At 39.6% G+C, this 19,660-nt stretch overlaps 1 protein-coding gene across 3 annotated transcripts in view; it reads right to left on the reverse strand.

The window, feature by feature from the left end:
- Window positions 1-17,421: 17,421 nt before the first annotated feature.
- The window catches only part of LOC148009749 (fructose-bisphosphate aldolase-lysine N-methyltransferase, chloroplastic-like), a 60,968-nt gene continuing 58,729 nt past the window's right edge, over window positions 17,422-19,660 (reverse strand). For all 3 annotated transcript variants that reach the window (XM_087673285.1, XM_087673284.1, XM_087673283.1), the window contains exon 9: window positions 17,422-17,989. In XM_087673285.1, coding sequence (XP_087529411.1) covers window positions 17,816-17,989 — 174 coding nt within the window. In that variant the 3' untranslated portion in view covers window positions 17,422-17,815. The remainder of the gene's footprint in view (window positions 17,990-19,660) is intronic.

Genomic DNA, 19,660 nt, shown 5'->3' on the forward strand with positions numbered 1-19,660 from the left:
GCGTCTGAAACTCACTTTGCACTAATGCTTATGATGATTTTGCATTTCTATCCAATACGTAGTCCAACGTTCACCTTCCCTTCTCCTCAAAGGGAGATCCCATAACATATAGGCATAATGCCTCGTAATACACACATAGGGAAGCACCTCTCGGCTGATTGCCACAGCTCCACTACGACTCTCCTACACCTCGAGGATTGGCCCCAAGATACATCACTAACACATATAACTAACATATACAACATTCGCACAAACTCCACTCTTTCATAATTCAGCGTTCCATGAGATTTTGATTTGCCTCACAAAACTTTCCCCAACGGAAGCACCCATCTAAACTTACAGCTTAGGTTTCCTGTTCTCTTAGCGTTGGTCAAAGTTTATCAATCAATTACAATGCATTCTAGGAGATACCACGTGGCATGCTTGATGCAAGGTGTATGATGATTGTGCACAACCATTTTATGATTTTTAAAAACAGCCATGTGAGGTGCGGAAAACAGCTCTTTCATGAATTTTAATTAAGTGTTATGTGCTGCGTTGCTTTAGGGACTAGCACCGGAACTTTCGTGCTACTAGTCGCCTATATTTAATTATGGAATGTTCCATAAATGCTATGCACAAAGAGAAAAATCAAAATTTGTATCTTTTCAGTAATTAGATCATCGCACAAACTTCATCCCCCCCTTACCGTTTAGGTGTTGCTGCGGTGCATAGGTGTAAATGGTTGTTTTGTATCATTTTTGTATGTAAAAAATAATAACCACGTATTAGAACACAAAGGACAAGGCCAAACTGAGGCTTGACCTCATGCTTTAACCTCGCCAAACATTCATGTACATAAATCTTATTTTTTCATATTTTTTTAGCACGAAAACCCTAATTTCCTCATTTTTTTACTATTTTTTCTATTTATTATTCATGGAAAATAGGTATTTTCTGATTTATTTGTGTTGGCTTATTATTTTGACTGAAACTTAATCTTTTCTCTGAGTTTATCCCATTTCCACTCCTTTTTCCCAACTCAAAATTAAAAAAACCACTCATTTCCATTAAAAATGATATTTTGCGGGTTTTAAAGAATCAATAACGGCTCTAAATCATTACAAGTTCTACATTTCTATAGTTACAACCCTCAAACATGATGCAAACAAGGTTCAAACAAAAAATCATTGCATATGAACAGCATTTGGACCATGAAACAACAAAAACAATCAAAATTCTTTGTAAAATTGGAGCATACCGCATGTCTTGCGTGTTGCGGGTTTTTTAATGATTATTTTGAGCAGCCCACAGAGACCAACCAGCAAGATTCTTCAATGCTGAACCTCTTTCCTTAGCCTCCACTTCATCTTGAAGCAATCCGATCATAGGCGGACAAGCATTCTTCAGTCCCTCTCCTTCTTGATTTCTTGCACACGAATAGCCTCTATGCAGGAGAGAGATGGAGGAGAGAGAAAGACTGGTTTTTGATCTCTTGATTCAGTGCATCATTTCTTGATCTATTTGTGGCGATGGAGAGCAAAGATAGGAAGAAGAATAGCCATGAGATCAGTTGGGGGGATTGTTTACAGCCCCCATCTTCCATCCATCAAGCGTGAAGAAACATGGCGCCTTCTTCTCTCCCTGATCACGAAAAAAAATGCAACCCCCACCCCCCACGTTTTTTTTTTAAATTTTGGGCTCCCCAAAAGGAGCCCCAAAGGGTCACATCCCTTGAGCTCTCCTAAAGTCCATTCCCACTTCCCATTTTGGCCTTTGGCCTTCCGGGCACTCCCTCTTCCGCATCCGATGTCCGATTCTTGGTCTGAAAAATCGTAGGCATCTATCTTGAAGTCCTCCACTATCGGGCATCTCTCAGGGTCTTGTCTTGCATGCCAAAAATTTGTGAAAATTCACCGATCGCCATCTAGTGGCTCTTTTAAGCACTTTCCGAACATTGCCGCTTAAAATCGTATTGATTGCCACCACCGCCTTCCACGAAGTCTATTTTTTCCCTGAAATTCATAATTTTTTGCTATTTTTAAGTACTTCTCAGCATCAAAAATCATATGTCAGCCCCATCAATCAAATGCCTATTCTCAGCCATATGGGCAATATCCACATGATAGGGTTCAAGCAAGCTCAAGGCATGAAGAGGACATCCATGGTTGCAATCCATTTTATAAACAATTCTATCCTCAACCAAATATTGGTGGGCATGAACAAGGGCATGTGAATTCAGCCCCAAACCCCTATGGACAGCAACAACACAATTCTCATACTCAAGTTCAGCCTAATAGACCGAGCCCCTTATCCAATCATGGTTGGCCTCAACAAAATAGTGGGCAGCAACCACCATTTAATACTCCTATGCATGGACAACATCAAGGGTGCCATGGACAACCTTCCAATATATGCAACACTCATTTTCAGCCTCAATGACATTATTTCCAACCACAAGGTTATGTATGCAATATGGACAGCAAACCCCATATGCACAAGGAACTTGGAATAATGAATTCCCTAGGCATGGCTCATTTGGTAACTCTTTTGGACAGCAGCACCATAATGGGCAGCAACACCACAATGGGCAGCCACCTCAATATGAGAGAGAGTATAAAGAGAAATTGTCATCTCAAATTTCAAAGGAGAGAATCCCTCACCCACGGAGTTGGAGGAGTGGTTTGACAAATTGGAGATGTACTTTTCCCTTTATCCAAGGCCCAAAAATGCCAAAGTGAGCCCTTCATTTAGAAGGCTATGCACATACTTGGTGGAGATATATGACAAGAATTGGGCATGGCTTCTTATCTTGGGAAGCACTAAAGAATGCTATGATTGAATTCTTTCTCTCTCCCATTGAAAACGAGCACTTGGAAAAGAAATGGTATGCCCTTGAGCAACGTGGTCTCTTGGTTAGAGAGTATTCAAATCAGTTTTTAAACCTCTCAATGTATGTTCATGGAGTCTCTGATAGTGCCATATTGAACAAGTATATATTTGGTTTGGAGTCTATCTTATCATCCGAAGTTGGAGCCATGAAGCCTACATCTTTGCAAGCTACCATTCAATTGGCTGAGCGTTATGGGCAGAAATACAAGAGTTTTCAGCCAAAAATAGGGCACTTATTTCAGCCTACACAGTCCCCAAAGACATCATGCCATTATGGGCATGTAAGGATTGATTTTTAGCATGGTGGGAAGCCAATAAATGTTCACAACAATACCTACAACAAGATACTAGCTTTCCCCACTGTTTATGGACCAAAACAGAGTAGCAATTTCAGATCTAATGCTGAAAATAAGTTTGATGGAAAAATGACTAATATTAGTGCCAAAATTTTAGCCCCTATCCAAATCAAGCATGTGTCTAATGATAAGCTCAAAGAAATGTATGCCAAAGGACTATGTTTCAAGTGTGGGGAGAAATGGTCACCCAACCATAAGTCCAAGTGTAAGGCTAAGAATTTGAAGGTTAGCATGATTTATGAATATGATTCTGATGATGAACCTATTGAGGGGAGTCTAGCACAGCTTGAAGTCTCTACTACTCAAGAAGAGATGCATGAAAATGAAGAGAGTATCCATGATGAGTTTTATGGCCCAATGGGATGGCTTTCCTTTTGATCCTGGCAGTCATTACATAGATGATTCTTGGACTGATTTACATCCATCGCTATGTTCCATATCAAATGATGCATGGAGTGGTTCAAGAGGAGACAATACATTATGCCTCAGAACCGCTCACATATTCATTGATACGGGCAGCACACATAGCTTCATTAATTCCAAATCACTCAATGGGTTGAAATTGAGTACACATGATATGCCTTCTTCCCTCAAAATTCAAGTGGCAAATGGAGACTTTGAAAATAGCAATCAATGCTGCCCAAATGTTCCTATTACTCTATCTCCATTGTGCACTACATTAGTGAGTTTGATCGCATTAGAAATGGGTCCCATTGATATTATACTTGGCTGAAATCTTTGGGCAGATTTACTATGGATCTTAACAAGTTGGAAATGGAATTTCAATGGTGTGGATAGCAAGTAACTCTACATGGTGTTGAGAAGAAGAAAATGGAGGTGATCAGCCCTAAGAAGATAAAAAAAGAGATAAATGCAAAGGCATGCATGTTCACTATTCTTCTTTCAAAGATTGATGAGGATCAGCCCTCTCCTCCTACCAATGACATAGATCCATGTCTTTGTAAGTTGCTGAAGGATTATGATGATATTTTTCACCCACCTACTTCCCTTCCTCCCAAAAGAGAATTGGATCATCCTATAGGCCTAACACCAAGCCATTAACAAATCACCATATCGCCCCTCCAAAGTGAAAAGGGAAGAGGTAAAGCGCCAAGTGAAAGAGCTATTAGAAATGGGTCTCATCAAGGCAAACCAATCGCCTTTTGCCTCCCCGGTCCTTCTTGCAAAGAAGAAAGATGGCTCTTTTCGCATGTATATTGACTACCGCAATCTTAACAAGGTCACTATCAAGAATAGGTATCCAATACCTAGAATAGATGACCTCCTAGATGAATTGAAGGATGCTAAGGTGTTCTCCAAGATTGACTTGAGGTCGGGGTATCATCAAATATGCATGAGGGAAGGGGATGAGTTTAAAACAACCTTTAGGATAGAAAGATGCCTCTATCAATTCATGGTTATGCCTTTTGGTTTATCCAATGCTCCAGCCACATTCCAATCTCTTATGAATAAGATACTTCAGCCTTTGCTATTTCTGACAATTTTGGTGTTCTTTGATGACATTTTGATCTATAGCAAGAACAAAGACGACCATTTATAGCATGTAAAAGAGGTCTTCGATATATTGAGGAAGCACAAACTATTTGCCAAGGCAACTAAGTGTTCATTCATGACAAAGGAAGTTGAATACTTGGGTCATATAGTGGGAGAGGATGGAATCAAAGTGGATCTTAAGAAGGTGCAATGTGTCAAAGAATGGCCTGCTCCAACTACTGCCACTTCTTTAAGAGGCTTTCTTGGGTTATCATGCTTTTACCATAGGTTTATGAAGAATTATGTTGATGTTGCAGCTCCTATTATCAATCGGCTAAAAAAAGAGGCCTTCTTTTGGGACGAAATCGCCGACAAGAGCTTTAATGAGCTGAAGCAATTGCTTGTTTCAGCACCAATACTAGTTTGCCCTAATTTTTCCAAGACTTTTACCATCTATGCAGATGCTAGTGGTAGAGTTTTAGGGGCTGTTTTGGTTCAGGAGCATGGTGTCATTGCATTTGAGAGCAGAAAATTCGATGATAAAGAGAGGGAGATGCATGTGTATGAGCAAGAGATGCTTGCTATTCTACATGCGATCAAGAAATGGCATCATTATCTCTATGGAACACATTTTAAAGTCAAAAGCAATCATAGGGTGTTGAGGTATTTTCTCTCACAGCCCAACCTTTCTCCCAAGCAAAAGAGATGGCTGACTACCTTGCAGTCATATGATTTTGAAATAGCATACATGGCTTGAAAGGATACTATTGTGGCTGATGCATTATCTAGAATGTGGGCATGCAGTTATCTACAGTGTCTACAATTTATAAGGATTTGATAAACGACAACCAAGAAGAATATGTGTTGGATGAGCATGCTGTCTAGATTTTACAAAAATTATCCCAAGGACATGATGAAGTATTTCCAAATTTCAAAGTGCATAATGGACTCTTATGGTTTAAGGGTGAAGTGTACTTGGTTGCTAATAGTAAATTCAAGCTAAAAGTGCTCCATGAGATGCACTCATCACCAATGGCTAGTCATTTGGGTCTTTTCAAGACCTTTGACAAGGTCCATAAAAGTTTTTATTGGAAGGGTTTATGGAAGACGTCAAGGAGCATGTATCTAAGTATTTAGAGTGCCAACAAAATAAGGATTCCACCTTATTACCAGTCGGACTCCTTCAGCCTTTACCTATTCCTACAGGCAAATAAGGAGCATGTATCTAAGTATTTAGAGTGCCAACAAAATAAGGGTTCCACCTTATTACCAATCGGACTCCTTCAGCCTTTACCTATTCCTACAGGCAAATGGACTGACATTTCCATGGACTTTATAACGAGATTACCTACTACTACTCATGGATGGAATAGTATCTATGTGGTTGTTGATAGATTGACTAAATCAGCCCACTTTATTCCAACCAAAATACAATATTCAGCAAGGCAAGTGGCTGAGCAATTTATGGAAGGTGTATTCAAGCTGCATGGTATGTCAATGAGAATAGTATCAAATAGAGATACAAAATTCATGGGCAACTTTTGGAGAAGTCTATTCTCTTCTATGGGTACTTTTCTCACTCCCCCCAAACCGATGGGCAACCGGAGAGAGTCAATCACTTCGTGGAAGTGTACCTTAGGCATTATTGTCATGACACACAAGCTTTATGGGATCATTGGATCCACCTTGCTGAATTTTTCTATAACAACACGTATCACATGAGCATAGGTATGTTCCCATTTGAAGCACTTTATGGGCACAAAGTCCAAATTCCATCACTTTTGTTTCATGAAGATATCAACCCCCAAACAAAGGAAGAGTTGGAAAGGATGGAGATGCTCATGAGACAATGCAAGGACAGCATAAGGAAAGCACAAGAAGTAATGAAAGCCTATGCCAATGAGAAGAGGACATTTGGATTTCAAAGTTGGAGATTGCGTGTTTCTTAAAGTACCCAAGACACAGTATGCTTCATTGAAGCGTAGGAACACTAAGCTTGCTCATAGATTTTATGGACCATACTTGATAGTGGACAAAGTTGGAGAGCTTGCTTCTAAGTTCCAACTACCTTCTTCCACTAGAATACATGATTTATTTCATGTTTCACAACTTAAGAAGTATGTTGGACCTTATGTGCAGGTATTGGAAGAGTTGCCACCAATGGATGAAGAAGGACTTGTCATATATGAATCTAAAAGCATTATTGGAAAGAGAAAAAGTGCTCATAAATTGTACTCTTACTGAGTACCTCATTAAGTGGAAGAGTCTACCTATAGAAGAATCTTCTTGGCAACCATCCACTTATGTGAATGATTTTCCTTGGTTATTACAGGATGATACATGATAGACTGTGCATGGACTGTGTAGGGGTAGCTTACTATGAGATATTACTGTCGGCAATAAAATTATCTTGACTTTATCAAAATTTGATTTCGATATTATGGAGTGATACTAGGGATTGTATACTTCATTTCTAAACCTCATATGTGTAATTTGAACCACTCTATCAAAAGTTATGACAGTTTTTGTAAATCGGCCATGTTTGGACAGCAGCCAGTTTACTCACAGTTTGGTATACATAAAGGTCTCTCTTACATGGAAAGTGCTTTCCTATCATATCAGAGCTACATGGGCATGATTACTATAATCCTTGGCATGGATTTGGTCCATTTATCCTTGGTTTTGAGGACAAAACCATCTTAGGATGGGATGGTTTGTCATGAAGGAAAAATACTTTGATATTTTTGTACTTTGGAATCATGCTAATTCCATACTTAGTAATTTCTAGCCCTTGTAAATTCAGCCCTCGCCTATGTAAATGTGGCCTTAACTTTGGAAATTTTGGGGGGGGGGGGGGGGTGGGGGGGAAGGGGGGAGGTTTAGGATAAAGAAGGCAAGAGGCTAGGAGAAGACATCTTTTGGCTCATTCACTAAGTTTTGTTGTTCATTTTTCTTGATGTTAGCTTCATTCTTGCTAGATGAAGCATCAGCCATGGCTATCATGTTTTTTTTGGAACTCTCATCATTAATACATGGCAAGATGTCTCGGTGAAATAGTTCTCTTGTTATTCTATGTTTGTTCTAGTTTTTAGTTAGATTTCTTTTCTTGGTAGAATGCTTCATTACATTACCTATCGTACCATGTTTGGTTCTGTGTGTCTTGGTGATGGCAGGTCTCTTGACATTGTGAGCATTGGAGATGTTAGGCTACAGTTTCCTTCTCACAGTTCTTTTGTTTTTCATGATGTACGTACCATGTACTTATGTTGACTCACAGTCTTATGTCAGCTGGGGACAGCTTGATGATGCAGGGTATTTTGTGTCTTTTGGAGACTCTGCATGGAAGATCACTCATGGCAAGCTTGTACTTACAAGAGGTGCCAAGTCTAGCAGCCTCTATCCCTTAGTTGTATCTAGAGCTACATTGGATCATGTTTTGTATGTGGGTTCTATTCCCCATGTATCCCTTTGGCATGCTCGTTTGGGGCATATGTCTCTTAAAGGAATGAAAATGCTCCGTGCTTTGCAGTATCTCCCGCCTTTTGACTCTTCGCATTTTGATTCTTGTGATCATTGTTTGTATGGCAAGCAAACTAGAAGTACGCATAAAAAGTCTAGTAAGAAACGCATGGGTGAGCCCTTGGCTCTTGTGCACTCAGATATATGTGGGCCCATACCCTATCAGTCACTTGGTGGGGGGAAAAGTACTTTATTACTTTCATAGATGATTACTCACGTAAGGTTTGGGCTTATCCCATAAAGAGAAAATCTAATGTCTTAGACACATTTCGTTGTTGGCTTGCATTGGCAGAGAACTAGTCTGGGAAAAGGCTCAAATGCCTAAGGTCAAATAATGGGGGTGAGTATGTATCACGTGCTTTTGAGCAGTTTTGTGATGAGTGGGGTATTAAGCGTCAGTTGACTGCCCCTTACACCCCACCCCAAAATGGTATGGCTGAATGCATGAATATGACCATTCAGGAAAGGGTCTGAAGCATACTTAGCCAGATTGGCTTACCACAGCACTTTTGGGTTGAGGCAGTTACTACTATAGTGCATCTCATTAACAGGTCACCTAGTAGTGGCATTAACTTTCAAGTTGCAGAGGAGGTATGGGCAGGCAAGCCCCCCTCTTATGATCATTTGTGTGTCTTTGGATGGGAGGCATTTTGCCACGTGCCCAAGGACAAACACAATAAGCTGGATCCTAAAAGTGTTAGGTGCATTTTCATTGGCTATGGATTTGTAGAAGAGATGGGTTACCGTCTATGGGATCCACAGGTGCGAAAAGTGATCCGCAGCCATGATGTCGTCTTTCATGAGGAAAAAATGCATATGTAGCCTGAGAAAGTGGAGATACGTAGAGTTATCTTTCAAGAGGAGCCACCTACTCCCATTCAACCCACTCCACAACCAACTAGACAGCGTACGACATCACCTGATGCTCATAGCCCAGATGCTAGACATGCTGATGTTAGACAGGATGTTGGTCAGGCAGCAGAGCTTAGGTTGAAGCATTCTACTAGAGATAGATGACCTCCTGACCATTTTGCGCCCCCTATGGATTATGTACTAGTTAAGATATAGGAGAGCCTCTCACTTATGATGAGGCTATGCACAGGGGTGATTGTCACTCTTGGGAGAGGGCTATGTAGTTTGAACTTGACTCATTGCATAAGAATCTGACTTGGGATTTGGTTTCCTTGCCTCAAGGTAACAAGGCTTTGCCATGCAAGTGGGTGTACAAGCTGAAAAGTACCCCAGGACACCCCAAGTCGGCATACAAGGCTCAATTGGTTGCTAAGGGTTTTAAGTAGGAGCATGGTGTTGACTTTGATGAAGTCTTTTCTGATGTGGTCAAGATAACCACCCTACGCTTAGTCTTGGTCTTGGTTGCACAGCTTGACATAGATTTATGCTCAAGTTTGAGTGAATGTTCATTTGTCAAAATACCATATACTTATCATAAAATGAAAGATGTTTGTAAATAGAGAGATGGCCTTTACAAACTAGCAAAAGCAATAAAAGTTCCATAAAATGTATAATAAGGGTCAACCAAGTGCAAATATTAGCATAGGTATTGGTGTATTTGGAAATCTAAATATGATTCAAATCATAAAGACTAGGTTGGAAAGTTCATGTATCTCATATGTTATTGAGTTGATTGGAAAGGGTATTGAATGCATCTATGTGGAATAGTAAAGAATGTTTACATGGAAGAAATTTTATCTTAATGGGTTACTTGAAATGTGTATTTTTCATTAAGATTTCATCATAAACCTAATAGCTATAAATTGTTGAGGGTTAAAGGACGCATCTGCCTAGCTGCACATTTATCTTGTACTTATTGCCTGCATACTTGTACATTGCAAGTGGCAGTTGCCCATCACTATCACTTTATTCTTTATTATTGCTCTATGACAATAGAATAAGGAAAGGTAGGTAACATATTGTGATTATTGGAGTTTCCACATATGATCTTGCTCTCTCTTCTTGCTCTAATCTCCATAGCTCTTGCTTTTTGTTTATGCTTGTGCTCTCATTCTTGCTCATTCTTGCTCATCCTTTTCACCTTTCAAGACTATGGGAGTCTCTTGTTCATGTATATATGCTCAATTGGTTTGTGCATACACTGTCCTTTGTAGACTTTGATAGTTGTGGCTGATTGTATTTGATTTGTATACTCTGTACTTTCTCATGTTAGATGGGTTTGTCAGCTTTGGATGCATACTATGTTTATGTACATGAGCTTCATTGTTCAAATTCTGTGAGTTTGGCTGCAATTTGTTGGATCTCTCTATTGCTTCTTCACTAACAAAACCGTAGATGCATAAGGTGAAGAACTAGGCTCAATAGATTTCATCTGTAAAAGCTTCTTGATTTGCTTGCCTACTTTCTCATGCTCACATTTTGAGAACCTATAGGATTGTAACATGCCCGCCTATTGGCTATCTAAGCACATTTTAGCAGTCCATCGAGAAATGAATCTAAGCATCGCCGCCCAGCACCCCCATGGAATGTTTCAGGGTTTGTCACCTAGGGTTTCCTGAGTCCGCCTTGCAACGAAACGTTCGTGGCCGAACCCACTAGGATCGACCTGAAATCTGGGTTCCTAGTTGTCAAGGTCTCCTAACAACATTCTAGCATCGGGTTTTGGACATCCTACTTTACGCAGAGATACCCAATCCGAAGCAGATCCATAGCGCACTTGGTTTAAAGAGAATAGGAAACGAGAGGGATGTGCTGCTCAACCTCTCTGCTCGTAGGGCATAGTCCCATTTCGGTTCCCTACAACGACATGAATCGGATTCTAACTTAACAATACCTAAAGTCATCGTTGGTAAAGCCTTGTAAGAAGCCTCCCAGTTCTCTGGGACCACCCTGCTGTAGGACAGACCTGATGGGGATTCTGTCCACCCGCTTCCCTTGATAGCTTTAGTTTTCCAATTAGGTCCTACCACATTTATGTGCAACATTTAAAATCATCTTCATTAATTAAGCCTTTTAGGGCCCATGGTTCGTTCATGTAATTTACAACATAGACACGAAAACAAAACAAGCAGTCATTTTGACAAACATGTCCTTAACTTATCTTCAAGTTAATCTTTGTTTCCTTCCCATATAGGAAAGTTATATATCCCTTCTTTCCAACAGAAGTACCTCGTCCAAATCACATGGCACCACACGTTGGGCTCACGACAATCTACAACTCCGTTCCGGACTCGGCAAGGGTTGTACGGAGCTCCACTGACCCCAAGTGACCTAGGAGTGAGACACACTTTCTGTGGTTGGCCTTTTCACCACTCAACCTTCGGCTCGTAAATCGAGCACTGCCCTCTTGGGGTAATCCACAGTGCGGTCTTGGAGATGATCCACCCGTGCAAATATCCTTCCTTAATTAACCAATTAAGAATCAAGCATAATCAAGGCAATCAGTCCTAATCATCTTCTAAGAAAACATCCCTTTATTCCCATGGCAACTTGTCATTACAAACCCATGCCATGCATTTGCCATCAATACAAGCCTTGGAATATTTATCCAAATCACAATGCAACAATCAATTGATTGAAAGAAAAACATTTAGGGTGTTGTTTAATCAACCAACAAAACTAATTGTATTTTTTCCAAACAATACAAGAATAGACACGATAATAATTCCATCGCATATTCGCTCTCCCCCTTGGGATCAAGGAGCGATTTTATGCAAAATTTTCTTAATACTTGTATGCACAATTCTTAATGTCATTCTTTTTACGATTATGCTATTCATAACTCCTGACCGATTTCTCTCTCAAGGAATAAGTCATACGCAACTAAGTGCAATTCACTTCCCTTGATACATGCATTTTGTAAATTCCATCTTTCAAATATATGAGAAGAGGCCTATCCCTTTCCATGACCTATTCTCGTCCATCATGGTATGGAGCCTAATGTATCTCATGCAAGAATCAAAACAAGCATCTATCAATTTGAAAATGCATTACTTACGACTGGTACTACAATTGGATTGACAGTGATGCCTTTGCACAAAGCTTCGTTGGTTGCCGGTTGTAGGATTGCCATCCCTACGCGACATTCTTTGCTTGGAGGCCATCGTTCTCAAATAGACTCAAGAGATTAAGAAGGCGGAATAGATTCGAGATAGGAGAGCATAAGAGAAGATGGCTAAGTCGAGGATCGAGATAGAAGGAACTGTGTAGCCTCTCGAGGTAACACTTCTCTCTCTCTCTCTCTCTCTCTCTCTCTCTCTCTCTCTCTCTCTCTCTCTCTCTCTCTCTCTCTCTCTCTCTCTCTCTCTCTCTCTCTCTCTCTCTCTCTCTCTCTCTCTCTCTCTCTCAATTTCTTGGAGGGGTATCCTTCTCTCTACCTCTCTCTCGCAGCCTCTCGGGGTATCCTTCTCTCTACCTCTCGGGGTATCCTTCTCTCTACCTCTCTCTCGCAGCCTCATATTTATAATGAATTAGAGAGGAGAGGATAAGGCTGAGAACAAGAGTGGAGGGGCTCTTGCAAGACTGAGTGATCTGATGCTCAGATCATAAATCTGATGGTTGCATTGGCTCCAAAAGGGGGGGGTAAAACTCCAAGACACTTGATTAGAAAGCTCTCAATTCACTCCTTCTTTTCTCTATTCGAAGTGTTGTCTATTGCCTGTAGACTGCGATCGCGGCGCGCACAATTTCGCCAGTCACTTTTTTTTTCTTTTTATAAAATCTCCAAAACTAACTAAAATATCACTTGTCTTTTTTTAAAATGACTTTCAGTTCTATTTTTTATGATAAAGTCTAAAATATACTATTTTTTTGCCCAAAAATCTAATAATTTTGGACCATCCAAACTATACACATTAATACTAGTGATTAATATGGCTCATAACTCTCGTTTTACATTGTAACTTTTGTGAAGGGTGGCTATCGTCCTTCTCAATCCGAGAAAAATATCGCATTTACGACTCAACTTTTTTGAATAAAATATTTTTTAAATAAAAATCATTAATTATTAACATTAGTTGGTTTTTACATTGGTTAGTCTTTAGTTGGTAAACTTACTAACTTATTAGTTGACTAACTAACTTTCAAACTAACCAACTAATTTTTATTGCGTGAAAATATTACAAGGATGGCTTATTAACTGGCTTTGAATGAGGCTCTAAATTAATAGGGTGATCCACTGCTCTCTTAGGAGGTAATGAAGTAGGTACTTCAAATAAGTACATATACTCCTTAAGCTTGTTATTGTACCTCAAATGTCTCATATTGTATTTGTGCATGATGTAATGATTAAATTTACAACATCAATTGAAAACTCGACAATTAAGTAGGAGCAATTGATTGTCAAGGCAACAATCTAGTTAACCTTTTTACTTTGCCGAATGACAAATTAGGTGATCAATTGCCTCTTTGGTTTTTGCACTCAAATGAGCCATTTATTCCACCATGTGGTCAATCTTGGACACTTAATTCAAGATGCATGACCATATATCTTGTCTCATGATTACATAAAGTGGCATTATGTGCACTATATGTCCCATAGTCTCTAGACTCCCCATTATATTCCTCTTGTGGATGCTTATCTATAGAATCACTAGAATCTCTGATTTGTTGCTATACATCATTATTAGCCTTATTATTAACCCTATTCCTTGTCATTTCTAAGTGTTGTCAAAACAGAACTATTGTCACAAAAATGGCTATTTTGATATTGATATGCAAATGACATAAATTTTTATTTAATCATCAAGGGGGGTCATTGCATATAATTATGTGTGTGTGTGTGTGTGTGTGTGTAGTGGTGGTGGTTGGGGGGAGAGTGTGAGGCTTACGTAAACACGTCTCCCCCCTTCATTTCCTAGGCAAGTAGACTTGGTGTTGCTTCAAGTAGGGCCTAAGTCATGTCCCATCATACACCTTGCACCGTACCCAAGAAGAGTTGCTTTTCCCCCAACAACCAGGGGCAAACCGTCTACGCATCAGACGCGCAAAAGGCTCGAAGTCTCTTACGACAAGACTAACGGTCCCATTGTAGAGACTCCGTGGGAATGAGAGATCAATGCCATCACAATGTAGGATTTAAGAAAACTTACATGAAATACATTGTAGACTTTAAGATGAGAAAGAAATCCTAATCTAGAAGCATGCTTCCCAAGACACTTGATGATCTTGTAGGATCTACAATGTCATGGATTGAGTTTCTTGAATTTACCAAGAGATGGTCAACTCTTCTTTAGGTGAACTTTTAAGAAGACTATGCTTTCCTTCTTAGAGCTTCAAGTAGTCCTCTTTGGGTATTTTAGGCCTTTTGCTTACCTTGGTCGGCTTTCATATCTTGACAAATTCCCTTAATTCATTCCTTCAATCTTCTAACATTTTCTTAGAAACTCCAACCCTCAAATTAGGGTTAGAAAAATATAAAATAGACACCTTTGCCTATATAGGGCCTGAAAGGGAGTCATCCTAATACTTTGTTGATAAGAAGTATTGTAAGCAAACTCCTCTAGAGGAAGGTATTCTATCCATTTCTTTGGCTCTCTATTGCAATAGGCTCTTAGAATGTCTTTAAGAACATGATTAACTCTTTTAATCTACCCATTTGTTTAAGGATAATAAGCTACGCTAAAATAGAGTTAGATATCAATGGCCTAAAAGAGAGTACCAAAATTTGGAAGTGAAAAGGATATCCTTGTCATTAACAATCTTAGGCAACCCATATAGCTAAAAGAACTCTTTGTTGAATGATCTCACAATATCTTATGTCTTAAAGGTAGTCTTCGTGGAAATGATGTGAACTACCTTGGTTGACATATCAAAGATAACTAAATTAGAAACATATTGTTCTTACACAATGGATAGATGAACTACAAAATCCACATTGTTATATTTTCAATTCATTTGAGGGATATCAAAAGGGTGTAATACTCCCAATAGCTTTATTATTTCTACTTTGATTTGTTGGCAACTCAAACATTGATTTATATACCTAAGCACATTAGCTTCCATTTCAAGCTAGAAATAGCTCTTCGTTATAGCATTCATAGCCATAGCAAAGTTAAGATGTTCAACTACTGGGTTATTGTGTGCTTTTCATAGGATTCTCTTCCTTAGCTTTTAGCAACGCATAATCTGATTGGATAATATAAATTTTGTCCTTCAAGATAGCAATCCTTGAATTTAGTATTCTCCTCGAGGGTCTATTCTTTTACTTGGATAGTCTTCTTTATCTCAAGATAGTCTAAATTAGTGCGAAGTTCTATAGTTACTGCCTGAAGAATTGGATTCCTAGGCATGGAGATTAGATTTGCAAGAAATCCTCAACTTAAGGGTTTCTCCACTAGCAAAAATTTTGTGAGGCCTATCTATTGAGAGTATCAACTATCACATTGTTCTGTCTCATATTCAAATCTGTCTACATGAATATCCATTTAAGGCTTTTGTGATCCATCACAAGAGTGTATCTCTTACCAAGTAGGTAATGACACCAAAGCTTTGATGCATGTAAAACAACCAATAGTTCAAGATCATGGGTAGCATAATTCTTCTCATAAGGTTTGAGTTTATGGGAAGAATATGCCACTCAATAACCTTCTTGAGTAAGGATGCATCCTAGCACAACTGTGCTAGCATCAATTATGACTTCATAATCTTAAGAGAAGTCGGATAGCTTGTAGTAATGTTCTCCCTCAAGCTACTCCCACAAGAGCCATCGGTTGTTGGACAGCTCGTCTTTCAGCATTCTCTATACACTTTCATTTACTCTTATGCCTTCAAAGGTCAAATTCCTCATATCAAAGGGATCAGTGTCACACATAAATGCAACGCATTTGACTACTAAGAGGCATAACAAGATGTCAAGCTCCTAGCTATGAAAACGATCTCCTCCTAAAACTTCCACAATGAATTGAATGTTCTCAACATCTATTATCATGTATTGGCACCCAAATTGGCTCCATTGCAGAAATTTGCTGATGGGCAGCATTCTTGGGCTAAATGTCAGTTGCTTTAGCTACCAATCCCATACAGACGCATTTTTTAATGAGATCTTTCATGTTGAGTACTGGATTTCAGGGCGATTTCAAGGACCTGTTCCTACATGTCCTTTTGCTTGTTAGTTGGAAAGATGCTCTCTCTCATATTAATAGACTAGCAGGCCTGATGCTGAAAGTGATTCCCTTTGTAAGGAATGTCTATACTGGAGCACGGTTTTTGCCCTCCATTGGCTGGTGCTCAACAAAGAAAGGTTTACTTTTCAGCAATGGGAGGTTTTTCCAGAGTGGCAGATGTGCTTTCTCCCCAGGGTCCTGTTATGGCTCTTTGTCAATGACGGATGTAATCTTTGGGTCATCAGTACCGGCCTCTTTGCACTCTCACTTGTGATATGGTCAAACGATTTCAGCGGGTTTCTAATCTCAACTCTGAAGGCAAATTACATAACCGGAATATTCCATACAATGGCAACGGTTGTATGTCGTATTGCAACCTCAGCCTTCGATAGCTAAATATGCCAATGCACTTTGGCATCATACACATTCTCCTGTTCAATGGCGCTGTAAGTCTTTCTGAAATTTGGACGAGATAAATGCCACTTAAAAAAGGAGCATCCCTTCCTTTGAAGATGTATGCTTGCCATTGTTCCTTCGGTTTTGATGCTTGCTGCCAGAATGATTGCTTCTGTTACATGTCATATATCTGGTGCCTCGAATGAGACCCCTCTGCATAGATCTTGGAGCTGCCCTCAATCACAGGAGCTGATTCAGAGAGTCTCTGCTTCTCTTGACATTGGATATTTTCCATCATTATCCCTCATGCCAGTCGAGTTCCTAATTCATCACCCTTGATACCTGTTTATTGTTTCTGGATTGCCAAACATGATGGGAAATTGAGTAATTCACTCTTCCTTGTGCTTTTACTAGTAAAACAAAAAGGACTTTGAATACATTTGAGAAGGATCGATTGGACTATCTTGCAGTGTTGTATCACATGCAAACATCTGTTCATGTACTCTCTTTCATACGAAACTTGTTTCTTGACGTTTCTTACTTGTAAGAAATTGTTGCCAACATATGAAACCCGCATTTCAAACCTGTTAATGCAAGTATAATCAAGAACCAGCCATACACAAGACAATCCTTTTGTATAACCTTCATGAAAAAGCAAGAAATAAAGGACAGTCAGGATTCTCCTTAAAACAAGACATGCTTTTTAACAAAACATGATGGCATTTCTCGCAGTTTTAGGGCTACCGTTAAAGCCTCTGCGTGGATTGAATGACAAATCAAGTTTGAGTCCCAGGGATGAACTGGTGGATTTCAAACTCTATCTGTATGGGGCCCTGTGAGGGTTGTCCAACAAACCAAGACATGCTCAGATGTAGATGTAGTTAGCTAACACAAGGTATTCTTTTGGACTAGGATATATAATTACATCTAGTGAAGCAAATACTTATCTTAGGAGTAATTAACAAATATGAATGGATGCAATTAACTATGCTAGCTTTGAACTATTGTATTATGAGGTAGAATGCTCCTTGGACCGATGGACAGGATAACTCAAGTTCAAATTTCTCTCAAAGGCAACTTCATCTTCTTAACAGATGTTAACCTTCAAGTCTTCATCTTTCTTGCTGGAGTGGATTTCTTATGCAGCTTGCTGAGGTGCACCCCATTTTGCAACCTCTTTGACAGCAGCCACAGCTTTTTCCATGCTCCTCTCAAAGCCAATTTTTCTGCTATGAGAAGTTGGATTGCTTGCTTCCTTGACCAAATGAGAGATGGGACCTACAAGCACACAGATCATATTCACTGTCATGAACAGAGGAGTATCGTTCGTGAAGAAAACTGAATCAGTAACAAAACACTTTTTTGCTTTACAGGGCGAATACATGACAACAGTCACACCCATGGCGTAAATGATTATGCATTTTTATGGCATCCATTGACAAACATTATAACAGCACACAGAAGAATATGAGATGAAATGCAAATGACCAAATAGCAATCAGCATCTTAAGTTATAATGTCAACCCCTTAGCTTCAACTGTAGTGAAACATTTGCTTGCTAACCTGTAGACAACCTCACATTTATGAGCACAAATGTTAACCATTAAACCCGCACACGTGCATGTGAGTGGAACTGCATGCTTGCTGCTGGTCCTTTAGGCTTTTCTTCATGGAATTTGCTGAACTGCTCTATAACAGAAGTAAGAGTCACCTTTTACACCTCCCAAGTTTTGGGGGAAACCGTATGGCTATTTAATGAGGCCCTAACCATGTACTATTATCAACATCTATCACATCAATCTATTCGACCTGTTGTGCAAGAGCCCTTTTTCATTCTCTCCTCTTCTCTTCTCTCTCCATCATGGAGCCTCACCCTCCATAGCTTGCTAGAGCCACACACGAGCTTCATATCTAGCACATTCCAAATCAATTGCTCAAAGTAGGCACTTCCCATGCACTGAAAGTCAAGCAGCTGACCCATGTAACCTTGGAAGACTGCATGACTCAAATAGGAGGAATTAAAGCGCAAAGGAAATCTGCCCTGAAACTGTGCAAAGAAGACAATGGACTGTCCAAGCGCATTGAACTGCAAATGAAAGTGATCTAATAAAGCATATTTTTGCAATACTGTCAACCCCAGTATCCCTGGCAAAAAAGCATCATCATGTCTGATTAAGCATATTTTTGCAATACTGTCATAGTAAAAAAGCATCATCGTGCATAACATTTATACAATCTGATCAAGACCATGTCGCCAAATGATGGGCTGAATGAAATTCTTCACAAGCGCCAATTGAAATTTCTCATGAACAACCATGAGGACACTAGAGTAATGCATTGCAGTGCCCTTGGCATAAAACAACCAAAACCCATGGCAGTCCAAAATTCTGCTTGCTTCACTGTGACTTTTATATTAAACAGCCACCCCAACTACTTTCACGTAAAATGTGCCACATGTCATGTTGCTTGCTTCACGAGCAAATTACACGAACATTCCAAATGGTGATCTTCATATATCGATAAAAGGAAAATCAGGTTTGAGGTTGACCCTACCTCAGTTTGACTCTCTCTCTGCCAAAGCCTCAAATATCCCATCATCCAAAAAATCAACCAGCATTGCAAAGGCATTCTGCCCATAGGATTAGACTTAGATGTAGAGGTTTGATTTGTTGAGCAAAGAAATGCATTACATACTGATTAGCCTCTTAAACAGCCCCAAAACATGCTTGTTAAATGAAAAATGCAAAAACAGTGCATGGTTCGAGAGAGTTTCAGTGAAACCCTAATTTGGGAGGGTCCATCCACATCTGTATAGGTTTCTCACCCTTGTGTGCAGACTTCTGCCATCAGTCTCCTACCACATGGTGATCCAACCTTCACGATTGCTGCCATCACTCCATCTACCCCTCTAGTTGGCTGGTGACTCCCTCCATGCTGCCACTTGCTGCC

The sequence above is a fragment of the Lygodium microphyllum genome, chromosome 30 (genome assembly GCF_053477565.2).
Source record: "Lygodium microphyllum isolate KBCC chromosome 30, Lygodium_microphyllum_v1.1.10, whole genome shotgun sequence".
In the NCBI taxonomy this organism is placed as follows: Eukaryota; Viridiplantae; Streptophyta; class Polypodiopsida; order Schizaeales; family Lygodiaceae; genus Lygodium; species Lygodium microphyllum.